This window comes from Periophthalmus magnuspinnatus, chromosome 20 (genome assembly GCF_009829125.3).
Source record: "Periophthalmus magnuspinnatus isolate fPerMag1 chromosome 20, fPerMag1.2.pri, whole genome shotgun sequence".
In the NCBI taxonomy this organism is placed as follows: Eukaryota; Metazoa; Chordata; class Actinopteri; order Gobiiformes; family Gobiidae; genus Periophthalmus; species Periophthalmus magnuspinnatus.
Window position 1 is genome coordinate 2,422,565 of NC_047145.1, and position 26,948 is coordinate 2,449,512.

The window sequence follows — 26,948 nt, forward strand, 5'->3', positions numbered from 1 at the left end:
GTTTACATATCTATACTCCTAAAATGAGGCTGGAGGGTTTTGACAGAGCTGTGTCCCTGTTGTGCACATTATTATTATTTCTGTGTGGCAGCCTGTTGTAGCAGACATGACTGGTGTGCACTGGAAGTCCCTAAACAATGACATGTTAATTGTGCAATATATAATTAATAAGCAACAATCCTTTAGTAGCCATTAGATATTCTGCTTTACAGTGAGTAGATAAGTGTTACTTATCTACTATATTTAAGTAAACACATTGTAACATCAAAACAGAGAAATAAAACGAACGTTGCTTATCTGTGTTATTGTTATTATTATTATTATTATTATTATTATTATTATTATTATTATTATTAGACACTAAACGAGACTCCGAGCTAAATAAAGTATTTGAGCTAAACATTTGATATAGCAGCTTATGTCTTCTTCCAGCTCGTGAGGGCGAAGGTCATTTGCAAAGACACAACAGGAATATTTACACGTTTGTGTGGCTCCTGTAGCATCACCATCCCCTCCATTGAAAATGCATCGGATGTTTTCCACCTGTGAAAAGAGACTGGCTCCTGAAGACCACAGTGTTTATTCTTCCTAGTGGTTTGAACATAACGTTACACAATAAAACTAGTTTGAAATAAGAAATACTTCCCAAATCTACCTGAGACCAACAAGCAGCCTTCCGCATGAAAACAAGTGATTATCCTGGTGAGCTACAAGAGACTTTTAGTGTTGTAGTGAAACTGCACTGCGGATGTCTAAAATAACTGCTTTACGTGTTATTTATGTGCTTACCTTTCTTTTTTTTTTAAATCAACCAGATCGACATCTCAATATAGTACAGTACTGGACGTTCTTTTGTCTATATCAATAATAATGTCCAGTTGCAGACGTAAGATAAACGTCCCTCTACTGCAGTACCACGGGCGACCAGTGTGCGGCAGCAACACGCCACGCGGCCACAGCGAGTAGCGCCGGAAGGAGCTAGTTTTTACCAAGACAGCTAGGAAGGAAAAGAGAGAGAAAACAGAAGAAAGTGACCAAACCAAACGGTTTGTAAAATGTCCAGAGGGCAAAATCTGAGAGGTTTGGTGGAGGAGCGTCTGATTGCGGCTGCTGAAGACATATATGTGCTGTTTGAAAGAATCACAGCAGAATATGAGGAGGAACTGTGTCGCTGCAAACAGGAGAACGAGAGAAAGCAACGGCTCCTGGACTCGACTCTGAGCCCGAGAGTCGTGCTGACCAGAGCCGGTAAGTCTAATGTGTCCAAGCCACGTGTTAAAGCGTCTCTGTGAAATGAGGAGAAAAAGGAAATGTCTATATGAACAGAACTTTAAAGCACGGGAAGTTAAAAACTTGGCGTAACTGTCCAAATGTGGGTGTATAAAAGAGCCGTGCAACATCCCGATAAGCTGCTGCTAAACACATCCATCACATTATAGCATGTGAACACTTTTGAATGAACGCTAAGGTTTGTATTTAGCATCTTCAAACCTCCATTGGTTTAACATTAGGGGAACTGAATATTCTGTGTGACGACACAATCCTGATCTCAAAAGGTTTGGATTTGGATTAAATGGACAACTTGGACAAATAATATGTATGTTTGTGTATGTGTTAATGATGAGGCCTCGTGAAGCATTTCGGCACATTCCTTAAACTGTATTGATATTGTGCCGTACAGTGTTGCTGTGCTCTATACTGATACCTTTTGGATCTTAAGGTGTAAAATAAGATAAGATATGCCTTTATTAATCCCACAGTGGGGAAATTCCAGTATTGCACCTCAGTTCAAGAACCGCAGGAAAATGGTAACATGCTATAAAACAAGACTAGACTAACATGGCGCCAGTGTGTGTGGCCGGCTGTCTCTCTTTCTGACTGTTCATTGTGTTTTTCTTGTTTCTGGCTGTTCTCACACTAAAAGTCAACTCAGTGCTGGTCTATGATCGCCAAACCCTGCTTGATCTTCAGACATCGTTTCAAAATCTGGTGAATTATTACTTTAATGGGCAAAAGACATGCCCTCCTCACCTCTCTGATGTCCCAGCTTACCTGCTCCGTGTGCCGGCTACACCTTTGCGAAGAGGATGCAAGCGCCGAGCAAAATGCAGTGGAAGGCTGGTTAAGCTAAAGGCCACTTCGCGCTGTCTCCGACGGACTTTCTGGAATATTTGGATCCGTCACTTCGCTGCCTTGTTTCTAGGCGCTCCTTGGACCCTATTAAACCATGCGTCATTCCGGTGGTCGGCGCCTCTCAACCAGTCTGCCGTCCCAATGTTCACATCTCCTGGCGCGGAGTAAACTTCCACAACCTACAGCCGCTTCTCCGAGCCCCAGAGACGGCTAAAGCTACGGTGTGTGCTGCTAGGATAACACTTGTGGATGCTACATTGCTAGCCAACAAAACATTCATTTTAAAGGACTCCTTCATGTCAAACAAGTTGGACTTTCAATGCGTCACTAAAACCTGGATATCTGTTGGTGAGTCCAGCGCTCTTTGTGAGCTTTTGCCTTCTGGCTGCTTCTACTTTAATTCCCCTCGAACAACTGGCTGCGGGGGAGGAATTGCGACTGTGTAAAGAACAAAATATACATGTAAACATGTCGCATGGCCAAACACTTACTCCAGCTTTGAGATAAGCCTCTTTGAATTAGGTTCTGTCCAGCCAATGTTGTGCGCGGTTATATATAGACCGCCCAAATATTTATGGGAGACTTTTCGGACTTCTTAGCTGGACTTATGCCTAAGCATGACTGTGTCTTGATCCTAGGTGATTTAAATGTCCACGTTTGTTGTCCAAATAATCCGCTGGCCAAGGATTTTTTAAACCTCATTGACTCGTTTAATCTTATACAATGTGTGACTGTTCCAACACAAGAACACGGACATACCCTTGATTTGGTTTTAACACATGGTTTTACTCTCTTTAACCTAAATGTCCTCAATGCATCTTTTACTGATCACAATCCTGTCATTTTTTATATTGATTTATCGTGCCACATAGAGAAGTCGCGCGCTCCAGTCAAGCACTGTCGCATTGTAAAGTCCTCCACCGCTGCTGCATTTGGTGCTGCATTTAATCAAGTCGCGACTGGTCAACCGATATCAATTGGTTTTAATGCAGATGTGGACTCTCTCTTGTTATGCTTCGACTCGAACTGTCAAACTGTTTTGGACACGGTAGCTCCCGTGAAAATAAGGCACTCCAAACTTATCCCGGAACCTTGGCTGAATGACTTTACGCATGCAGCTTGACGAGAAACTATGAAAGCTGAGCGCAAATGGAAACGTGACAAGTTAGAAGTGTCATTTCAGTTACTTAGAGACAGTTGGTGGTCTTACCAGAGAATAGTAAAATCTGCTAAAACAAAATATTTTTCAGATATCGTGTCCAACTGTAACAACCCTTGGGTTTTGTTTAAAACTGTAAACTGTGGCTGTGGAGCATTAAGTACAGTCTGTGTTGTGCCCACTGTTGAAATGTGTGACAGTTTCCTTAACTTTGTCTGTAAAACACCAGAGCTCTTATTAGTCCTCCTCTGTACAATCCCCCTGCTCTTGTCATGTCTTCTGATGTTTTTGATCACTTTGAATGTGTTACTTTGTCAATTTTAAGAGAAACTTTTGATGATGATAATAATAATAATAATAATAATAATACATTTTATTTGAAAGCGCCTTTCAGGACACTCAAGGACACTGTACAAGACAAAGTTAAAAACACATATTTACAGATAAAACAGAGATACAAAACTGGAGGATGGTGAGAGTGACTGATTATATGGTGTAGGATTGTGTGAATAGGTGGGTTTTGAGTCTGGATTTGAAAAGTGGAAGAGAGTCAATGTTGCGGAGGTCAGGAGGGAGAGAGTTCCAGAGCTGGGGAGCAGAGCAGCTGAAGGCTCTGCCCCCCAGGGTGATGAGACGGGCAGAGGGGAGAGAGGAAGAGGAGCGGAGGGAGCGAGCGAGAGGGAATGGAGATGTGGAGGTCAGAGATGTAAGGTGGGGCCAGGTTATGGATAGCTTTCAAAGTGGTGAGGAGGATTTTGAAGTGGATTCTCTGTTTTATGGGAAGGCAGTGTAGTTCTTGGAGGATGGGGGTGATGTGGTGGGAAGATGGGGTCCTGGTGATGATGCGGGCTGCGGAGTTTTGGAGAAGCTGCAGTTTCTGGAGGGATTTGTTGGGGAGACCATAGAGAAGGGAGTAACAGTAGTCAATCCGGGAGGTGACAAGACTGTGAACAAGTATGGCAGAGGTGTGAGGAGTGAGAGAGGGACGGAGACAAGAGATATTGCGGAGGTGAAAGTAGGCAGAGCGGGTGATGTTAATGATGTGGGAGTGGAAAGAAAGTGTGCTGTCGAGGATGACACCCAGACTCTTGACCTGAGGGGAAGGAAGGACAGTGGAATCACGGATGGAGATGGTGAAGCTGTTGGATTTGGAGATAGTAGAGGGGGTGCCTACTAGGAGGACTTCGATTTTAGAACTGTTAAGTTGGAGGAAGCTGGAGGAGAACCAGGAATGAATTTCCTGTAAACAGAGGGTAAGAGAGGTTGGAGTGAGAGATGAGGAAGGTTTGGTGGAGATGTAGAGCTGGGTGTCATCCGCATAACAGTGGAAGTGAATATTGTGTTTACGGAACAGAAGACCAAGGGGGAGAATATAGATGAAGAAGAGAAGGGGACCTAGGACAGAGCCTTGGTGAACACCAGCAGAGACAGGGAGAGTGTTGGATTTGTAGGATTTGAGATGAATGAATTGACTATGGTCAGAGAGATATGAGGTGAACCAGGAGAGAGTAGTGTGGGAAATACCAATGGATTGAAGTCTGTGAATGAGAATGCTGTGGGAGATGGTGTCAAAGGCAGCTGTTAAATCAAGGAGGATGAGAATGGAGAGTAAACCGGAGTCAGAGGCTAGAAGGAGGTCATTGGTGATTCTAAGAAGTGCTGTCTCTGTGCTATGGAGTGGGCGGAAACCGGAATGAAACTGTTCGTAGATGTTGTTAGTGGCAAGATGGGTGTGGAGTTGAGAAGCAACGTTTTTTTCAAGAATTTTGGAGATGAAGGGCAGGTTGGAAATAGGACGAAGGTTATTGAAATTATTAGGATCTAGACCAGGTTTGTTCAGAATAGGGCTAACAGAAGCAGTTTTGAGAGATGAAGGAACTGAACCAGTAATCAGGGAGGAGTGAATGATGCTAGTAATGAAGGGGGCAAGAGAAGAGAGACAGGATTTAACAAGAGCTGTAGGAATAGGGTCAAGTTGGGAGGTAGAGGGTTTGGAGTTAAGAATGTACTCAGAGACAGCTAGAACAGAGGGAAGAGAAAAGCTTGAAAATGTTGTTGAAAAGCGGGGAGAGAAGGTGTCCACTCCAGAAACTGCAGCTCCACTTATCAGGGGACAAAAAATGACATGAGTGAGTTACAGAAATCAGAGGAAAACAGGTGATTGGGGAGAGAGTCAGGGGGTTTTGTTATGTTGGAGAGAAGTGAGAAAAGGGTCCTAGAGTTGTGTTTGTTGGAGTGAATGAGGCCGGAGTAGTAGGTGGATTTGGCAGTGGAAATTGAGTCTTTGTAGTGTTGAATGTGGTTATTGTTATTAGTGTATTGTAAGTCCAGTTTTGTTTTTAAGTCGTTCCAGTTGTCGTCCTTTGGCTTTGAGTTGTCGTAGAGCGGGTGTGAACCAGGGTGCAGAGCGGGATAAGGAGACTGATCTTGTTTTGAGGGGAGCGTGAGTGTCCAGTGTATGTAGGTTGTTGTTGTAGTGAGAAATCAGTTCATCAGGTGGAGTGTTCGGATCTGTACTGGGGAAGTTATTAATGTCAGAAGAAAAAGTATTGGTGTTAATGTCTTTTATCTTACGGAATGATATGGTGAGGGGGAGGAGGAGTTTGGATAGTTTGAGACTGAAGGTGATGAGCATATGGTCAGTGAAGGGGAGTTTGTGAGGTGTGCAGTCAGTGGGAATGAAACCGGAGCAACATACTAAGTCCAGAATGTGACCTTTGCAGTGAGTGGGAAAGTGAATGTATTGTCGTAAACCAAGGCTATCTAAACAGGATGAGAAGTCTTTAGCATGAAAATTATTACAATTGTCCAGGTGAAACTTAAAGTCGCCAAGAATGACAGTATTGTGAGACAATGAAGAGAGATGAGTGAGGAGATGAGAGAAGTCATTCAGAAGATCCTTGTTGTATTTAGGTGGGTGATAAACAGTGGCAACAACGGTGGGGGCAGGTCCAGGGAGAAGTGAAGCGGTGTACTCGAAGAGAGCGGCGAAGTCACCGGGCTGCTGCCACGTTTCCGTGAGGCACAGAAAGTCAAGCTTTCGGTCTACGAGGAGATCCTGGACCAGATGCCCCTTGCCGTTAAGTGAGCGGCTGTTGAGTAGACCAAAGTTGACTGAGGTGGAGTCGGTGGAGCAGACAGGAGCCGGAGCGGAGCGGGGAGGAGTGGAGAGCATACTGTGATCGGTGTGACGCGCCGCGTATCGAGAGCGGTGGCGGCAAGTTGTGGACCAAAAGAATTTTATTGAGTGGGAGTCATTGTATTGGAAACTACGGCGAGTTCCACGGTGTATATACCTCCGACGGGGCTGGTAGGCGATGTCAGGTGGGACAAGGAGACCGGATGGGAGTTGTGGAGTGAAGGTGGCATGGCGAAATTTCAACAGTTCAACAGCGGAATACTGGATGAGTGCTTTAGTTTGCAGATGAAGAATGGACCCGAGGCATATGGTGAGTGCAAACCAGCGCATTATTTTGTAAATCCACATAGCTCCAAGACAGGATACAGGATAGAGGCGGGAACCAGCAATGGATAGGCTACAGTGTAGTAGCCGGGGGGTCCCAGAAAGTCCAGCGAGTGGAAATGCAAATGACAGTGGCAGAGAAGTGATGATTATAGGAGATATGAGAATAGTTCGTAAGCCACAGGCAATCACAGGGTCCAGTATCGTAAAACAATGTTTTATTTGCCAGTGAGCAGCGGCGTCAAAGTGCGCCAGCGTTCACTCAACTGGAACCGGAACCGGAACCTGATAGCTTGAAGCCTTCTTGGCCCCCCCATGATCCAATTCCATCTTGATTGTTTAAAGAGGTTTTTGCTATTGTTTCTCAGCATGTTATCAATATAGTCAATTGTAGCCTATTAAAAGGGATGGTACCTAGGAGTTTTAAGCTTGCTGTAGTGCAGCCTCTTCTTAAAAAACCTGGTCTTGATGCCGTTGACATGGGAAATTTCAGGCCCATATCAAAGCTTCCTTTTATTTCGAAAATCTTAGAAAAGATTGTCTACTGTAAGCTGAAAGATTATCTAGAGGGTCATGACATCCTGGAAGTGTTTCAGTCTAGCTTCAGATCAAGGCATAGTACTGAGGCCGCATTACTGAGGGTTTTTAATGACATTTTTGTGGCTACTGTTTGTGGACATTAGTTAGTTAGTTAGTTAGTTTATTCAGACACACACAGAAAATAAATAAAACATTGTCACAGTCACATACACATATATAGAATTTGTTCATTGTGTCTGAAAGGCATAGGCTGAAGCAAAGCTTATTTATGCCTGCCTGTTTCCACATCTAAAGAAAAACATACAGTATACAACAAAAGAAATACATTTGTTTTTATATTCTTACAATTAACTCTGGATTTATATTTGTATATATAATAATCATTAGTAGTCCTTTTTTTATCCTGATCATAGATGTTATTTTTAATCATCAAAATATTATTATTATTATTATTATTATTACTATTTTGTTTTCCTATTACATAATTCATATTATGTAGTAGACAAAGTTTATACTATGTTCTTTAATGTTCAGTTCAGTTGTCATAGTAACAGTTATACTATTGCTCTATATTTTTCTAGAATTTTTAATTTATACATTTTCTTAAATACTTTGATTGATGTGCAGCTTTTTAATTCATTGTCCAAACGATTCCATAAGTTAACCCCTGTGACTGAGATGCACATAGATTTTTTTGTAGTTCTTGCCATAGTTGTTTGGAAGATGCCAGTTCCCCTCAGGTTATAGCGACTCTCTCTAGGTCTAAACAGCTCCTGGATACAGTGTGGGAGCATGTGGTTATGGGCCTTATACATAACAACTGCTGTATTAAATTCAACCAGATCGTTTAGTTTTAATGTTTTTAGTTTAATAAAGAGTGGGTTGGTGAATGCATAATATTCTGCCTGATTGACAATCCTAATCGCTTTCTTTTGAAGTAAAAATAGAGGATTCATGTTCGATTTATAATTGTTCCCCCATATTTCCACACAATAATTAACATATGGAAGGAAAAGAGAACAATATAATATAAACAGTGATTTTTGATTTAAAATAGTTTTCATTTTACACATTACAGCAATAGTTTTTGATATTTTTGTTTTTACATTATTTATATGTACTTTCCAGCTTATTTTACTATCGATGGTGATACCTAAAAATTTTGTTTCATACACTCTTTCTATTTCTATATCATTAATTTTAATTTTAATTTGTTTGGAAATTTGTCTATTCCCAAAGAGTATATATTTGGTTTTACTTAAGTTAAGTGATAGTTTGTTAATATCAAACCATTTCTTAATTATTTTGAGCTCATTTTCCACTGTATCCAGAAGTTGATCTAAGTCTCTTCCTGAGCAGTACAGACTGGTATCATCTGCAAACAAAATACACTTTAGGTTTTTCAGTATGTCACATACATCATTTATATACATAATGAACAATTTTGGTCCCAAAATGGAACCTTGTGGAACTCCGTGTGTAATCGTCTTTTTATCTGAGTTAAAATTGTTCATATGCACATACTGATGTCGGTTACTAAGATAACTATTTAACCAGGTGAGTGCAGTGCCTCTGACACCATACCTTTCCATTTTTTTCAAGAGTATTTTATGATCAGTGGTGTCAAAGGCCTTGCTTAAGTCTATGAAGACTCCAACTGTGTATTGTTTGTTGTCCGTTGCTGTTGCTATCTCTTCCACTAGTGCCATGACTGCCATCGAAGTGGACCTGTTTGATCGAAACCCATACTGATGGTTACTTAATAAGTTATTTTTCTCAATAAAACTATCAAGCCTTACTGCAAACACTTTTTCTAATATTTTTGAAAATTGCGAGAGTAATGAGATGGGTCTATAATTAGTGAACAGGTGTCGGTCACCATTTTTAAATATTGGAATTACCTTGGCTGTTTTCATTTTACTTGGGAAGATGCCGGTTGTAAAGGATTGATTACAGATGTAAGTAAAAGGTTTAACTATACAGTGTATGATGTCTTTAATCAATAACATATTTATATCAGAGCAGTCAGTAGATTTCTTATTTTTAAATGTTCTTACTATTTGTATAATTTCATCTTCGTGTACATTCCTTACAAACATAGAATTTGTATTTCGTTGAATAATCTCCTCATTTAACCCTTCCTTTTCTCTGGGCTCTATAATTTCATTTGCAAGGGTGGGCCCTACATTTACAAAAAAGTTATTAAATTCATTTGTCAGTTCTTTGATTTTATCTATTATTATACCGTTCTTGACAAAATGGTTTGGGTATTGGGCTTTTTCAGTCCCCTTTCTAATTATTCTGTTTAGTATTTTCCAAGTCTCTTGGATATTAGATCTATGCTGTTCCAATTTTTTATGATAGTAATCCCTTTTATTTAATCTTATAATATTCGTTAATTTATTTTTGTATGTTTTATATCTATGTTCGGTTTCTTTTGTTCTATATTTTATAAATAATTTATATAAATGATTTTTCTTTTTACATGCATTTTCTATGCCCTTAGTGATCCAAGGTTTTTTTTGTTTATTGTTATTATTAAGTAAGATTTTTCTTTGTGGACAATGCTTATCATAGAGTTTGAGTAACACTGATATGAAAACATTATACGCCCTATCAGGGTCACTAGTGGCATAGACCTCTTCCCACAGCTGTGACGACAGGTCCGCTTCGAGGGCAGCCATGGCTTCAGGTGTTCTGCATCTAATTAATTTATAATCTACGGTTCTAATTTTATCTATTTTAAGAAGTTGATGGAAAATACCAAAAACAGGAAGATGGTCACTGATGTCGTTGATAAGTAATCCAGCTGTTATTTGGCTACCCATTATATTTATAAAAATATTATCTATTAATGTAGCTGTGTCAACTGTAATCCTACTTGGCTTAGTGATAACTGGGAATAGATTGTTGCTGTACATTGTTGTAATGAAATCTGTTGTCTTGGTGTTTAAGTGGGGGTTTAAAAGATTGATATTAAAATCACCACATACTATGTGCACCTTATTTATATTACTAAATAAACTATCTATTTTGTGATTAAATGTATCTAGACAAGATCCAGGTGTTCTGTACAGACAGCTCACTATTATCTATTGTAGTTGACATACTATCAATAATATTACTTCTGCTGTCAGTATCTACATACAGAGCTACTCCTCCTCCCTTTCTGCAGGTCCTGTGTAATGTAAACAACTCATATCCCTCCATTTCCACGTTTTGACCTTTCTCTATATCTAACCACGTCTCCGACACTGCAATAATAGTAAATTTGTTAAATTGCTTCAAATATTATTTAATCTTATTATAATTTTTATGTAGACTCCTGCTATTAAAATGTATTATGGTAAAGCTTTTTTCAGTGTTAACATTTTTAAATTGGTCATCAGTGTAGTATTCACAGTTATCTTTTGTACTATTGAAAAAGTTATTATCAGGATCTATATCGTTACCAAACTCGGTCATTTTATATTCCAAATTATCATCCTTAAAACAAAAACTTTCATAACAAGAATATAGTTGACGTGCTTCACTATTAGTGTCATCAAGTGTCTTCATCATTTGTTTTGATTATAGTCCATCTCAAACAACACAGTATGTGTACACTACCCATCCACCCAAGCACACTCACACGTACACATACACTCACATGCACCCACACACACGCCCCCACACATATAACCACCCCGACCCATAGTTTATAGATATCATTATGTTCTAATAAAAATAAGTCCAGTCGATCATATGTCCATTCCATAAGTCCATCCCAATAAACAAACATACATGAAATAGGAACAGCCTCTAATTCCATCTGAGAAGAGAAAAAAAATAAATAAATAAAAATTTCATTTTGTCCACAAAAAGTCAATTCAGCAGATCCAGAAGTCCAGAAAAAAAGGATCCAGGTTTGTCCATTTTCCCCCGCCCAAAAATAATATATGTCCTGGTCAAAAAACATTATCTATATTTATCTAGGTCTTTTATCTCCCTTACCGTTATGACTTTAGCTTGCTCCGGAGTATTTCCATTCAGCTGGATTAGGACCTTGCAGTTCCTAGTCCACGTCGCCTTGATCTTGTGGTTTTTCTTCATTTTGCGTGCTTCCCGCGCGATCTCGGCGTTTTTCTTGGTTAGATGCTCATTCAAAAAGACGTTAGATCCCTTTAGTTTCTTCCCTTGCTTCAGCAATTCAATTTTAAACTTTCGGTTAACAAAACGTAGTATGACCGCCGGTTTTGACTTGTCCTCTCTGGGAAGGGTATGACAAGCAGAAATATTGCTTGCATCTAGATTAATGTCTTTATCTGCAAAAAACTGCAGCACCTGTTTTTCCAGCGTTTGCAGCTCCTCTGTTGTGGCGTCCTCGCCAGCGGTTCTGCCTCTCTGCACAACTTTGGCGTAGGAACGCGGTTTAACATCTAATCCAGAAATAATAACATCCTCCATTCGCGTGTACTGTTCCAAACTATCAATCCGTTTCTCCAGTTGTTCTATGACTTTGTCCTTTGCCGTTATCAAGTCTTTAAGTTGTTTTACTTCATCAAAAAGTCCCGTTAGCTTTGTTAGCTGTTTGGTGACTTTACTTAGCTCCGCCGACATGAAGTTAAGCGAATTTCGGATTCCCGCGAGGTCCTCCTCTGCCCCCGTTTCTCTCTTTGGGGCCATCTTCACTTACTTCTGGCTTTTCTCCTGTAGTCGTACTTTTTGAGGTTTTTTATAAGTGTTGAATGCTGTATTTTTATCCTGGTCTCAAGACAGCGGTCCACTGCGCGCCGCCATCTTGGGGATGTGTGCGCATGGTGTCATTTTGGTACTTCTAGGTCTGACTGCGGCGTTTGACACAGTAGACCACCAGATCCTCCTGTCACGACTGCAGCATTGTGTTGGTATACAAAGGCATGCACTCGAATGGTTTAAGTCTTGCCTAACAGATAGACAATTCTGTGTCCACATTGCGTCCATTGAATCCTCTGCTGCTGCCCCTCTCACTTGTGGAGTACCCCAAGGCTCCATTCGTGGGCCACTTCTTTTCTCTTTGTACCTCCTCCCTCTCGGGTCAATTTTTCACAAGCATGGCATTTCATTAAATTTTTATGCGGATGATACACAAATTTACATGCCTCTTAAGCAGGAAAATTTCTACAGTGCCAAAACACTTAGAGACTGTGTTGATGAAATAAAAAATTGGATGTCTTTAAACTTGTTGTTCTTAAATGACAAAAAAAGTGAAATTGTAGTGTTTGGGCCTAGTGAGGAAAACACCGTAATTACCGATCTTGGAGCTCTTGCTCAATATGTGAAACCTGTGGTGACAAATCTTGGTGTGAGGCTGGATAATGATTTAAAACTTGATGTCTAAAACTAGCTTTTTTCAAATTTGTCAACTCACGAAAGTCAAACCTGTCCTTTCACAGCATAATTTTGAGATTTTAATTCATGCTTTTATCACCAATCGTTTGGATTATTGTAATGCTCTTTATATTGGTCGGAACCAAACTTCTCTTGCACGGCTTCAACTTGTTCAAAACGCAGCTGCTCACCTTTTAACTGGTACAAAAAACGGGAACACATTACACCCGTTTTGATGTCCCTACATTGGCTCCCTGTCTCTTATTGAATTAATTTTAAAATCCTTTTGTTTGTCTCCACGGCCTCGCTCCACAATATCTGTTCGACCTGCTTCAACCCTATGCTCCTGCTCGCTCACTCAGGTCTGCAGATCATTCACTGTTAGTGGTCCCAAAAATGAGGAGGAAACTTCGAGGGGACCCTGACTTCTCTGTGGCTGGTCCCAAACTGTGGAACGCGTTGCCCCTCCACCTTAGACAGGCTGAGTCACTTTGTGCTTTTTTTTAAATCAAGATATGTTTATTATTTTCAAGTTATCAAATACAGTCAAAAACTAACAGAAGAACTAACAATACAAACATTAAAAAAACTCAAACAAAATATAAAACAAAACCCACAAAAAACAAAACCCACCCACCCTGTCACCGCACAGGTAAAATATTTATACCAGGTGCTGTATTCATTCACATGCAACTATGATGCAACCTATTCTTTTTAAAGAGCTGGGTACAACTGTAAGAAACGGCCCCATGTCTTCTCAAATACATTGACATTTTGACTGAATGAAAATCTAATTTTTTCTAGCTTTAGACAGGACATGACATCCTGTAACCACTGTGAGTGTGAAGGAGGTTTAGCGTCCTTCCACCTGAATAGAATAGCTCGGCGTGCCATAAGTAATGCAAAAGCCAAAGAGTATTTTTTTGTGGCACTAAAATGTACATGATCCTCCAAAATACCAAAAAGGGCCAATGCAGGGTTTGGTTCCACCCTAATGTTAAATATTTGGGACAGAGTGTTAAAAATGTTCCTCCAGTAGGTTTGCAGGTGTGAGCATGACCAAAACATATGGCCAAGAGAGGCCTCAGTCAGACCACATCGAATGCACAATGGGCTAACTTCAGGGTACATGGAAGACAGTCTGGCCCTGGAAATATGCGCTCTATGTACAACTTTGAATTGAATTAACCGATGGCGAGCACAGAAGGAAGATGAATAAACAAGTTGGAGGGCAGAAGACCAGACATCATCAGATACAACAAGACCCAAGTCCTCCTCCCACGCGTTTTTGAATGTGTCCACAGGTGGGCTTTTCAGGTCTAGCATAATATTGTACAATTTAGAGATAAGGCCTTTGGATGGCTTAAACAACAATATTTCATCCACAGTGCCTGCAGGTTTTATATTGGACAGCTGTGTATTAAGGAAGTGTCGTATCTGAAGATGACGAAAAAAGTCCGAATTTAAAAGGTGGAACTTCTCTTTCAACTGTGCAAATGATGCTATGGTGCCATCTATCAAAAGATCCTTAAAACGTTTGGCTCCCTCTCTATGCCATTTCCAAAAACCCGCATCCATGATTGATGGCTTAAACAAATGATTGTTAAGAATAGGGCTCCAGAGTGAGAAATTGGACAGGCCAAAGTGCTTCCTAAATTGCCCCCAAACCTTCAAAGAATGTTTGACAACTGGATTATCAAATAATGTAATGGAGGGTAAAGGTAGGGCAGAGCCCACTGAGGCCAAGGGGGACAGTTTCTCTGAAAAAAGTTCCAATGCAACCCAGTCAGGGCAGTCGGGCTGATCATAATAGTAGGACCAAAAGATAAGATATAAGAATTTTGGTAAGATTACCATTTTAACAGAGTTTACACGGCCCACTAGGGACATTGATAAAGGTGACCACTGAGACATCAGCTGCCTGGCCTGATTCAATAGAACAGCAACATTTTCTTTAAACAGGTCCCTGTGCTTTTTGGTGACAGTAACCCCAAGATACGAAAACTTGTCATGTTCAACCTTGAAGTTTAAGTTGGAAAGATCCAAAATCCGTGCCTTGTTATTGATTGGAAACAGCTCACTCTTGTTGATATTACTTTGTAACCTGAAAAAGTGCCAAAATGATTGAGCAGTGCTAGAGCAGTAGGAATAGATTCACTTGGGTTTGACACATATAGCAGGAGACCGTCGGCGTAGAGTGAAACCCTGTGCTCCACACCCCCTCTCCAAATTCCATATAAGCCATTGCAGGTACGAAGTGCGATAGCTAGTGGTTCTATGGCCAAGCCAAAGAGCATGGGGCTTAACGGACACCCTTGACGGGTGCCGTGGTGCAGTCTGAATGGCCTGGATAGTTGGGAGTTAGTACGAATCATGGCAGTGGGGTGGGAATAGAGCATTCGGATCCATGAGGTAAAGGTGGAACCAAATCTGAATCTGTCCAGCACAGCAAAAAGGTACGGCCACTCGACGCGGTCGAAGGCCTTCTCCGCGTCTATAGAAATTATACACTCAGGCCGGTCTTCCGGGGCAGAGTACAAGATGTTAAAAAGACGTCTGATGTTGAAGTAGGACTGCCTGTTTTTAATAAAGCCAGTTTGGTCTTTGGATATAATGGTCGGGAGGATATTTTCCAGTCTGAGAGTTAATACTTTTGCCAGGACCTTGGCGTCCGTAAGAAGAGATATGGGTCTGTATGAAGAACAGTTTGTCACGTCTTTTCCTTTCTTAGCTAGGAGCGTAATACATGCCTCTGAGAAGGACTGGGGTAGATGACCCAATTTGCAGGATTCTGAGAAAACACAGCACAACAAGGGTGAAAGCAATTTTGAAATTTTTTTGAAAAATTCTAACGGAAACCCATCTGGGCCAGGGCATTTGTTTGACTGCATTGTATTTATGGCTTTGACTATTTCCAATTCAGAAATTGGCTCTTCCAGTCTTTTTGTAAAGTCTGTTTGGAGTGTGGGAACGTCGAGCCCATCAAGAAAAGTATGAATAGTATTTGAATCCAAACTGAATTCCGAAGTATACAGTTGAGTATAGAACTCTCTGAAGACCGTGTTGATTTTTATGGGATCTGTGGTGACCTGATCAGTGCCCATCTGGATTTTTGAAATGGCCTGTTTGGATCTGAAACCCCTAAGCTGATTAGCTAGCAATTTGTCTGACTTATCTCCATATGTATAAAACCTGGTTCTATTTTTCAGGAGCAACTGTTCAACTCGGTAGGTAGTGAGCAGGTCGAATCTAGCTTTTAATTCAACTCGTTGTTTATATAGGTCAGGACTTTTATTTTGAGAGTACTGTTTGTCTATTTCACCTAGTCGGCATGAAAGGTCACTTTGTTCCGGATTTGAATTGCGTTTCATCCTGGCTGTATAACCAATGATCTGACCGCGCAGGTAAGCTTTCAAAGTATCCCATAAAGTGAGATAAGAAATATCCGGATTTGTATTGGTGTCCATGAAAAAGGCTATTTCCTTCTCAATAGTCTCTACAAACTTGGCATCTGACAACAAGGTTAAATTAAAGCGCCATTGCCTGCATGTAGGAAGAAAGCCAGGTAGCTGTACCGAAAGAATAACAGGTGCGTGATCAGATATATTAATTGGTTGGTACTCACAGGAATGCACAGAGGGTATAAGTTGATTATCCAAAAGGAAGTAGTCAATCCTAGAGTATGAATGGTGCACTTGAGAGAAAAAAGTAAATTCTTTGTCATTTGGGTGTAAAAATCGCCAAACATCACAAATACCAAAATCCGTAAGAAAATCATTAATAAGACAAGTCGACTTATTCACTGCACCGGGATTGCCTGAGGATCTGTCCAGAGTCGGGTCCAACCAACAGTTAAGGTCACCACCAAGGATGAGATGATAAGTATTCAGATCTGGCAGTAACGAAAACAAACGTTTTAAAAACTCGGCGTCATCCACATTCGGGGCATACACATTAACTAAGACGACCAATATATTATATAATTTGCCTGAGAGAATTATATATCGACCATTATTGTCTGATAATACATTATGTGGTTCAAAAGGAATATCCTGGGAAATGAGAATTGAAACACCCCGGGCCTTGGCCTGAAACGTGGAATGGAAGGATTGCCCAGACCAGCGCAACAAACGACTCTGGTCTGAGGTGCGCACATGGGTTTCTTGTAGGAAAACTATCTTGGACCTGAGATGTTTCAGATGAGAGAAGACCTTCTTACGCTTCACAGGGTGGTTTAAACCCTTAACATTCCAGCTCACTATGTCAAAAGCATTTACCATAGTGCACATTTAGAGGGGTGTAGAGTAGTTCACAACAACCTGGTGACCAGCAATAGGCAAAGTGACCAGCACTTCCCTCAAAAGAGTTCAAGATAGCAGAATTGTTTGCGGTGACAGGTACCCACCCCCTACCCCTCCCAAAAAAGACAGCTGCTATTAAAAAAAGCAGCAAGCTCCATAAATTAAAAAACTTCAGACAGCCCGTCCTCCGGATGATGCTTAACAATCGAACTACAAAAGCTCCGGCATTCGAAATCAAATTAAAATAGCAGCCCCTTTACTAGGATAAATGTACCATAAAAAACGGTACCCCCACGGAAGATCAATGTACAATTTACAATGGTTACCACTTTGTAATATACAATACATGTACAAATAGTAGTATAGTTATTAAAATAGAGTGGTAAGCGGTGTAGCTTAGATAGTCACTAAAGGCAAGATGGAAACCAATGGAAACAAATGACAGCTATTAGTATTGCCTATCGATTATTAAGAACACTGGCAAGTAAACATAACGCAAAATGTATAAATAAATCGCCATTGACAGCGTTTACCATGATTCCCCCAGTCCATGACACACAAGTCCAGGGAAAGTCTAGTATTTCCACCTATGTGGGACCGAGCTGTCGGGAGGTATGATCATCGATGTATTTTTGTGCCTCCTCAACACTGCCGATCCACTTCTTGACACCACTGGATAGCGTCAGGCGGAGACGAGCCGGGTAGAGCAGTGCGGGCTTTAGACCCCGTTTGTAGAGCTCCGCCATCACATCTCTGTACTGTACTCTGGGACATGACTTCAGCGCTGTAATCCTCCATGATGCGAATCTGTTGGCCATGGTAGTCAAACATTCCTTTGCGTCGTGCTTCTCTGATGAGGAGGTCCTTCGTTTGGTACCGGTGCAGGTGGAGAATGACCGGCCGCGGCCGCGCACCTGGTCCCGGCCTCACCGCCCCCACACGATGAGCCCTGTCGATTTCTGGCGGGGATGGCAATGTGTCCTGTCCGAATGCATCCTGAAGTAGCCGTGAGAAAAAGTCAGTAGGGCGACCCCCCTCAGTAGACTCCGCCAAGCCAAGAATCCGTATATTTTGGCGTCTGCTACGGTCCTCTAGGTCAATAACTTTAGCCTTAAGTTTTGTGTTGTCATCCCGGAGAGAGGAGACGGCGTTTTCAAGCTCGCTAACACGTTGGCTAATATCGTCAGATAAGAGCTCCAGAGAGGATATGCGCTGGTCGTGGTCATCCACCAAAAGTTTGTACTGGTCTAGTTTAGTTTCTAGTCCAGTCAGCGAAGCCTTGAACTCAGCAGAGAGAGTTTCACGGTGCTTTTCGAGTAGGGCTGAAATGGCTTCTATGGACGAGCTAGCGCTAGCACTCGCCTCCTCCTTCTCCGCAGTTTTTTGGCTCTTAGGCGGCATTGTGAGAGAGATTATGTTCACGGTTGGGTCAAACGGATGGTAAAAATCTATCCAAAAAGGCAAAAAACTCAAATTAAGATTAAAGGGGGCTAAATGAAAAAGAAATGTTGAATTCTGCCGGAGCACACTTGCACTACGTCTACTCCATCTAAGTTACCAACCGGATGTCTCGTCACTGTACTTTTAAATCAGCTCTTAAAACACACTTTTTCTCTTTAGCTTTTAATTAATATGCTGACTTTCATAGTGTACAGTTTGTAGTTATTTGTATGTCTGTCATTTATCTGTATTTTTAAAATGTCTGTTGTGTACTGCACTCTGGTCAACTCTGTTGTTTTTAAAGTGCATTAGAAATAAAGTTGGATTGAATTGAATTGGAAGATAATAGATAATAGCTTAAAATAATTTAAAAATAGACTCTAATAAAAATAGACTTATGTACAATAAGAGTGACAGTGCATCATGAACAGAATAAATCTCAGTAAAGTGACTTCAGTAGATTTACATGGTATTCAGTATTGCACATGGGTATAGTTGAATGACACATGTTCAGTGTTAATAGCGATCGTTGTACAGTCTGACAGCAGCAGGAAGGAAAGACCTGTGAATCCTCTCCTTCACACAGCAAGGGTGAATCACTCTGTCACTGAAGCTGCTCTCCAGGACAGACGGAGCATCCTGCAGGGGGTGAGACTCATGGCCTAGCATAGAAATGACCTCCTGCACTGAGTCCAGAGGACAGCCCAGGACAGAGTTGGACTTCTTGATGACCTTGTCCAGCTTCTTCCTCTCCTTCTTTGTGATGCTGCTGTTCCAACAGACCACACCGTACAGGATGGCTGATGCCACCACAGAGTCATAGAAGGTCTTCAGGAGTGGCCCTCTCACTCCAAAAGACCTGAGTCTCCTCAGGAGATAGAGCCTGCTCTGGCCCTTCCTGTACAGTGCCTTTGTGTTGTGACTCCAGTCCAGTTTGTTGTTCAGATGAACACCCAGGTACGTGTATGAGTCCACTCTCTCAATGTCTCCAGCTTGTTCCTCAGAAGCAGTGGCTGGATGGTGTTGAAAGCACTGGAGAAGTCAAAGAAGAGAACCCTCACAGTGCTGCCGGGGTTCTCCAGATGAGACAGTGAGCGGTGCAGCAGGTAGATGACGGCGTCCTCCACTCTGATGCCAGGCCGGTACGCAAACTGCAGCAGCTTCATCGCTGAGCTCATGATGGAGCAGAGGTGGCCAAGAATCAGTCTCTCATCAGGTGAGATGTTAGAGCCACCGGCCTGAAGCTGCTGAGCTCCTTGGCCTGTGGTGTCTTCGGCTTCGGTACCACGCAGGAGGTCTTCCAGAGTTGTGGTACCACCCTCAGCTTTAGGCTCATGTTCAAGACATGCTCGATAACTCCTCACAGTTCATCTGCACAGGACTTAAGGAGCCTGGAGCTGATGCTGTCTGGTCCTGCTGCCTTCCTGGGTCCGATCTTCTTGAGCTCCAGTGCTGTATAAAATGACAGTGGCAGGCTGGGGGGATGGGTGAGTCCATGTGTAGTTGTGGGCTGAAGAGCAGGGGCAGAGGTGTGAAGAGGTGCAGGAGTTCCCCATTGTCCAGCTGGGGAGGGGAGAGCAGGCAGCTGGGTGGGGGGAGGGGTGGGTGATTGATCAAATCTCAGGAAGTGAGAATTGAGGTCATTCACCCACTGCAGGTCCCCCTCCATCTGGGCAGGAGGTGCTTTGAAGCCTGAGATAGTCTTGAGACTTATCCACACCCCCTGGATGTTCTTCTCCTGTAGCTTTTGCTCCATCCTTCTCTTTTGGCTGGCTTGGCTTGTCCTGATTTTTTGTCCTTAGCGTCTTCTGTGCAGCCTTCAGCTCCTCCTTGGTCCCCTACCTAAAAGCTCTCTTCTTCTCCTTCAGCAGAGCTTTTATGTCAGGGTTAATCCACATTGTTCGGAAAACACCGCACCGTCGGGGAGGGGATGACGTTTTCAAAACAGAAGTTTATGTAGTCTGTGATGCAATCAGTCATTGCATTGATGTTCTCTTCATGTGGGTCACAGAGCTCTGTCCACACTGTGGTGTCAAAGCAGTCTCTCAGAGAATCCTCACTCTCAGCAGTCCACTTCCTCACCACACGGAACACCACAGGCTGTCTGTGCACAATGGGCTGGTACACAGGCTCAAGATGGAGAATGTTGTGGTCAGCTCTACCCAGGGGAGGCAGTGGGGATGAAGAATAGGCCTCCCCAGCATTGGCAAAAAATAAATCCAAAGTTTTATTGTCTCTTGTGGGGCAGGTGAGATACTGAGTGTATGTGGGCAGAACAGGTACAGGAGATGCATGGTTGAAGTCTCCAGAGATCAGGAAGAGAGCCTGTGGGTGCTTTGTTTGGAGTGTGCTGGTACAGGAGTGCAGCGTGTCATCATCATCATCAGGCAACTTAGAGACTTGCAAGACACACTGATTCAATGACCTAGTCATACTTGTATACAGAATATTATTTAAGTTATTTTATTTCCTATGGTAATATTTTATATCTTATGTGAAAATGAAAGTGAAAGTGTTGGGAATGTAATTTACCAATTTAAATGTCATTTCCCCAGCTTTTGAAAATACACACTCACAGGGCACTGATGAAGCTGGGGTACATGGAAATTGCAAAGATAGCTAGACTAGCTAGAGGCTTGATGTTCAAAAATAATAAAATAAGAAAACACACATTAATATAGTAATTTTGAAGGAGCTGTTCAATGTCTGTTTACCTCATTTTCATGCTTTGTTCTGTAATGCCTGAGCACTGAGGAGGTGCTTTTATTGATCTATGACAGCTCTGTTGAACAGATGTGGCATTTAACCTGCTTTTTCAATTCTGATAGATCAAGTGGAAACAAGGAAATACAGTTACCTTATTTGCTGTTAAAAGATCAGAATGATCCCACACAGCGGATTTTTTTCTTTTTCTCTCGGGCTCCATTTTGTTTACGTAGAAGGGGAAGGTTTTTGTTGGGGTTTTTTTTGGAATGGGTAATTTTCTTTTTTTTAACAGTGATTCACCCCATTGACAGATGCAGATGCTTTTAAACACAGTTTGACGCGTCGGAGACGAGCGAAATAGCAGCAGTAGCAGACTTTTTCTTAAAGCAACACGCACATCGGGGCTTTGCTCTATAAGCTCGACACATGCGCCGGTGCATCAGTGTTGCTGGATCCATCACTATTATGTGTAATCCTCACCTTTGTTTGCCCATTGTCTCCTGCAGGTGTCCACATGTCCTCTCTGAGTCCTGGTCTCGCTCTGAAACAGGAAATCCCAGAGACTCCACAGATTAAAGAGGAGGCAGAAGAAGAGCACATCAAACAGGAGGAAGAGGAGCTGCACATGTGAGTCCCATCACTTTCAACACGATTTATTATAAAATATGATCTGATTAAAAATACATCTGAATTCAGGGACATTTAAGAATAGCCTCAAGTATACACTCACCTGAAGGATTATTAGGAACACCATACTAATACGGTGTTTGACCCCCTGCCTTAATTCTACGTGGCATTGATTCAACAAGGTGCTGAAAGCATTCTTTAGAAATGTTGGCCCATATTGATAGGAGCATCTTGCAGCTGATGGAGATTTGTGGGATGCACATCCAGGGCACGAAGCTCCAGTTCCACCACATCCCAAAGATGCTCTATCGGGTTGAGATCTGGTGACTGTGGGGCCATTGTAGTACAGTGAACTCATTGTCATGTTCAAGAAACCAATTTGAAATGATTGGAGCTTTATGACATGGTGGATTATCCTGCTGGAAGTAGCCATCAGAGGATGGGTACATGGTGGTCATGAAGGGATGGACATGGTCAGAAACAATGTTCAGGTAGCCCGTGGCATATAAACGATGCCCAATTGGCACTAAGGGACCTAAAGTGTGCCAAGAAAACATCCCCCACACCATTATACCACCACCACCACCAGCCTGCACAGTGGTAACAAGGCTTGATGGATCCATGTTCTTATTCTGTTTATGCCAAATTCTGACTCTACCATTTGAATGTCTCAACAGAAATCGAGACTCATCAGACCAGGCAACATTTTTCCAGTCTTCAACTGTCCAATTTTGGTGAGCTCGTGCAAATTGTAGCCTCTTTTTCCTATTTGTAGTGGAAATGAGTGGTACCCAGTGGGGCCCTCTGCTGTTGTAGCCCATCCGCCTCAAGGTTGTGCGTGTTGTGGCTTCACAAATGCTTTGCTGCATTCCTTGGTTGTAACGAGTGGTTATTTCAGTCAACGTTGCTCTTCTATCAGCTTGAATCACTCGGCCCATTCTCCTCTGACGTCTAGCATCAACAAGGCATTTTCGCCCACAGGACTGCTGCATACTGGATGTTTCTTTGTAAACCCTAGAAATGGTTGTGCGTGAAAATCCCAGTAACTGAGCAGATTGTGAAATACTCAGACCATGCCACACTCAGAATTGCTTAAATCACCTTTCTTTCCCATTCTGACATTCAGTTTGGAGTTCAGGAGATTGTCTTGACCAGGATCACACCCCTAAATGCATTGAAGCAACTGCCATGTGATTGGTTGATTAGATAAATGCATTAAGGAGAAATTGAACAGGTGTTCCTAATAATCCTTTAGGTGAGTGTAAAGTGCTGATTGAATCCCATATACAGGGTTAGCAGGTTTTATACATAAGAATACTTTATGTAGACACAGAGACTGACTTGTCCTCAGAGGGCAATTGTTCCAAACTTTCTGTTTTGAAATCTGTAGATTTGATTTGATTTTATTCAGGTCTGTCCCTGAGTCCAATGGTGGCTGTGTGAAGACAGAAGAGTCCTCACTGCCTCAACGAAAAGAAACTGATCACAGAGAGGACACGCAGGGAGAGGACACCAGCTCACAGACACTTGTCCACAGAGAGGACACACAAGGAGAGGACATCGACTCAGAGACACATGTCCACCCCGAGACTGAAGGAGACACGGAGCACTCTTCTGACATTGACAGTGATGAAGACTGGCGTGCTCCAATCGACTTTACAGCTGCACAGATGGAGACAGAGGCAGATGGAGACCTCTACAACCACGTCCAGATCAGAGCAAAAAGCACCACTGCACCACACTCAGGTCTATCCCCCAAATACAAGTCTGCACCAGAGGTCACAGCCACTGTGGACAATGGGGACCTGTCAGGAACAACCGAAGGAGCTGCAGGGGAAAAACACCAGTGCTCTATTGGTAAAAAGAGATTTGACTTAAACAATTTAAAAAGACACTTTAGACTTCACAGAAGTGAGAAACCTTACAGCTGTTTGGTCTGTGAGAAAGCATTTCCTCAAAAAAGTACTCTTACACTACACATGAGAACGCACACAGGTGACAAACCTTACAGCTGTTGTGTTTGTGAAAAAAAATTTGCTCATAAAAGTACTCTCGCAGACCACATGAGAACACACACAGGAGAAAAGCCTTACAGCTGTTCTGTCTGTGAGAAAGCATTTACTCATAAGAGTACTCTTACACTACACATGAGAACACACACAGGTGACAAACCTTACAGCTGTTGTGTCTGTGAGAAAGCATTTCCTCATAAAAGTACTCTCATAAAACACATGCGAACACACACAGGAGAGAAGCCTTACAGCTGTTCTGTCTGTGAGAAAGCATTTACTCAAAAGAGTACTCTCACAGACCACATGAGAACACACACAGGAGACAAGCCTTACAGCTGTTTTGTCTGTGAGAAAGCATTTACTTATAAGAAGACTCTCACAAAACACATGAGAACACACACGGGAGACAGGCCTCACATCTGTTCTGTCTGCGAGAAAGCATTTACTGTAAAGAGTAATCTCGCAAAGCACATGAGAACACATGCAGGCGTCAAAACTTACAGTTGTTCTATTTGCGAAAAAGTATTTACTCATAAGAGTTCTCTCAGAAAACACATGACAACACACACAGGAGAGAAGCCTTACAGCTGTTCTGTCTGTGAGAAAGCATTTACTCAAAGGTATACTCTCACAGAACACATGAGAACACACACGGGAGACAAGCCTTACAGCTGTTTTGTTTGTGAGAAAGCATTTACTACAAAGGGTAATCTCAGAAAACACATGAGAACACACACAGGAGACAAGCCTTACAGCTGTTCTGTCTGTGAGAAAGCATTTACTGATAAGGGAAATCTCATAAAACACATGAGGACACACACAGGAGACAAGCCTTACAGCTGTTCTGTCCGTAATAAACTATATACCTACAGCAGTGTTCTGAAAAAACTTATGAGAACTCACTCAGAAGAGCAATCGGTTGGACAGAGTGTGAACTGTTCAAAATGAGAATGAGATTCTGTTATAATATATTGTACTGTTAAGAAAATAAATGTTTGTGCTTAATATCTGTGTAATTGCTGAGCCTACCCACTTTAAACTAAAGCACCTTATTTAATATTGTTGTTTGTGGAGCCACGGTTGACCAACAACTGCATTTCTAGTTTGAAATGTATGCGGTTTATATCCATTATACTCTCTCTTAAAAAGGGGGAAAGCTGAGGATCCATCCTGAACAGATGCCACTTCAGCTTCTCTCGATGTGGGAGATCTACTCTGAGCTCCTCCTGTGTGACCGAGCTCCTCAGCCTGTTTCTAAGGCCAAATGACACGCTGGAAGTTTTCATCTAGTCACACATGGGCAGAGGTGTAGAGTATCCAAAACATGTAAGTAAGAGTAACGTTACTTCAAAATAATATTACTCAAGTAGAAGTACCAAGTAGTGATAAGAGGAGAAAAGTATCTAAGAAAACAACTAGTCAAGTAAAAATAACTGACAAAACATTAAATAAAGTACAAAATCTGGTATTTTCAATAGACAGACACAAAAATAAGAAAAAATAAATCATATCTGAAGGAGCTGCAAGAAACTGCTGTGGAATTTCTCATAGCAAAACCTTTAAAAATACAAAATCAAAAGAGAGGTTGTGTTGAATCAGAGAGTCTGGTTTATTCAATCAGTTGTGCACAATTTTAGTTTGGTCAGACCACAGTACATGTCTCCATAAATGAAGATCTTTGTCCCTGTGTGCATTTGCAAATGCACACAGGGTTAATGTTTCTTTTGGAGTAATGGCTTCTTCCTGCAGCGTGTCCTTTCAGCCCATGTCGGTATCGTACTCGTTTCACTGTGGATAATGACACACTCTTACCAGCTTCAGCAGCATCTTCACAAAGTATTTAGCTTTTATTATTGGGTTATGTATGGGCCAGTGGCCCTGCGCCACCTGCTACTAGACGGACAGAGTTTAAAGGTGTTAAAATGTGTGGTTAAAGAGCCCAATACTCACGTGTTTAGTGAAGAATCCTTTTATTACCATTTTCCACAACCACAGACAAAAACTGTATGCATCTGATCTGTAGCACTGACACATCCTGAAGTAGCCCTTAAATAGGCATGTGGTTTCTGTCCTGCCATTTGTCATCAGATCCATGTGCTCCTTTTTAAGGGTCAGGGCACAGAGGTGACAAAGATCACAGGCTCACACTGAGAGATGTGCAACATCCTGTAATTAAGTCATGGGATTTAAAGCCTGAAAAACAAGATGTGTGAAGGGGGCGTTCTATAGTTCTGTAGACTATAAATATAGGTGAATCTCTTTGTTCGGGGTCTTTCTCACATTGGCTCAGAGAATACCCAGACTCTGTCTGTGATTGGCATATACTCTGTATTTGTAATAAATAGCATTACACTATCAGAGCTTGTCTTTTGGGTTATTTCCTGAACACATCCCACCCTGGACCACCGGGCTACTACTAAAGGTGAGCTGCTGTATGCAAATTAAACTACAGACACACCCGGGCACACCTAGTGAGACCATACAGGAAGCACAGTGCCGCACAGTGGCTGGTGGTGCAAACATCCTCAACATGGCTCTTACAGGTTGATATGCACATTTTTAACCAAACCACGTTTATTACACGTTCCTTGCACATTCATGCTTGGTCCCTAATAGTAATGAATATCTGTTTTTGGCGTCTTATTAAAATCAAATTTTCATAATACTGATGAACTATTTAACAGTACATGAGAAGTTGGAGTACGGATTAGTGCAACATTACTTGTAGTTAATACACCTGAAAGGACAGACTTAAGAGAATGTATTCACACATCTGAGTGTGTAGCATAAATTACTGGAGCTGAAAAAAATCCTTCAACATGTTTGTACTGAGTCTGTGCATCATCCAGTCAGAATTAGTCATTTATTTGATCAAATAACAAGTTTATATCAATTCAAAAACCATAACATATGAGCTATATCATTGGCCTGATTGTAGACAGCAGAGGATTAAGCCACAAAATGAAGCTATTCCCTGACTCTCTGATCAGACAGACAGAATATTCAAAGGCTCAAGACTCATTAAAACACAGTTAGGCCTACTGATATTTGCGCTCTTGAGTATTAGCATAGCATAAAGCTCCAACAGAGGCCAATATTTAGTTTAGTCTCAATAATAATGTCCAGTTGCAGACGTAAGATAAACGTCCCTCTACTGCAGTACCACGGGCGACCAGTGTGCGGCAGCAACACGCCACGCGGCCACAGCGAGTAGCGCC

General features: G+C 41.8%; 1 protein-coding gene across 1 annotated transcript; it reads left to right on the forward strand.

Annotated features, from left to right (window-relative positions):
• The first annotated feature begins 918 nt into the window (after positions 1-918).
• Positions 919-25,155, forward strand: LOC117388650 (zinc finger protein ZFP2-like). The gene is made up of 3 exons (XM_055230092.1): positions 919-1,248; positions 21,598-21,718; positions 23,130-25,155. Exons 1-3 carry the CDS (start codon positions 1,056-1,058, stop codon positions 24,676-24,678), a joined length of 1,863 nt encoding a protein of 620 aa, XP_055086067.1. The 5' UTR covers positions 919-1,055; the 3' UTR covers positions 24,679-25,155.
• The last annotated feature ends 1,793 nt before the right edge of the window (positions 25,156-26,948 follow it).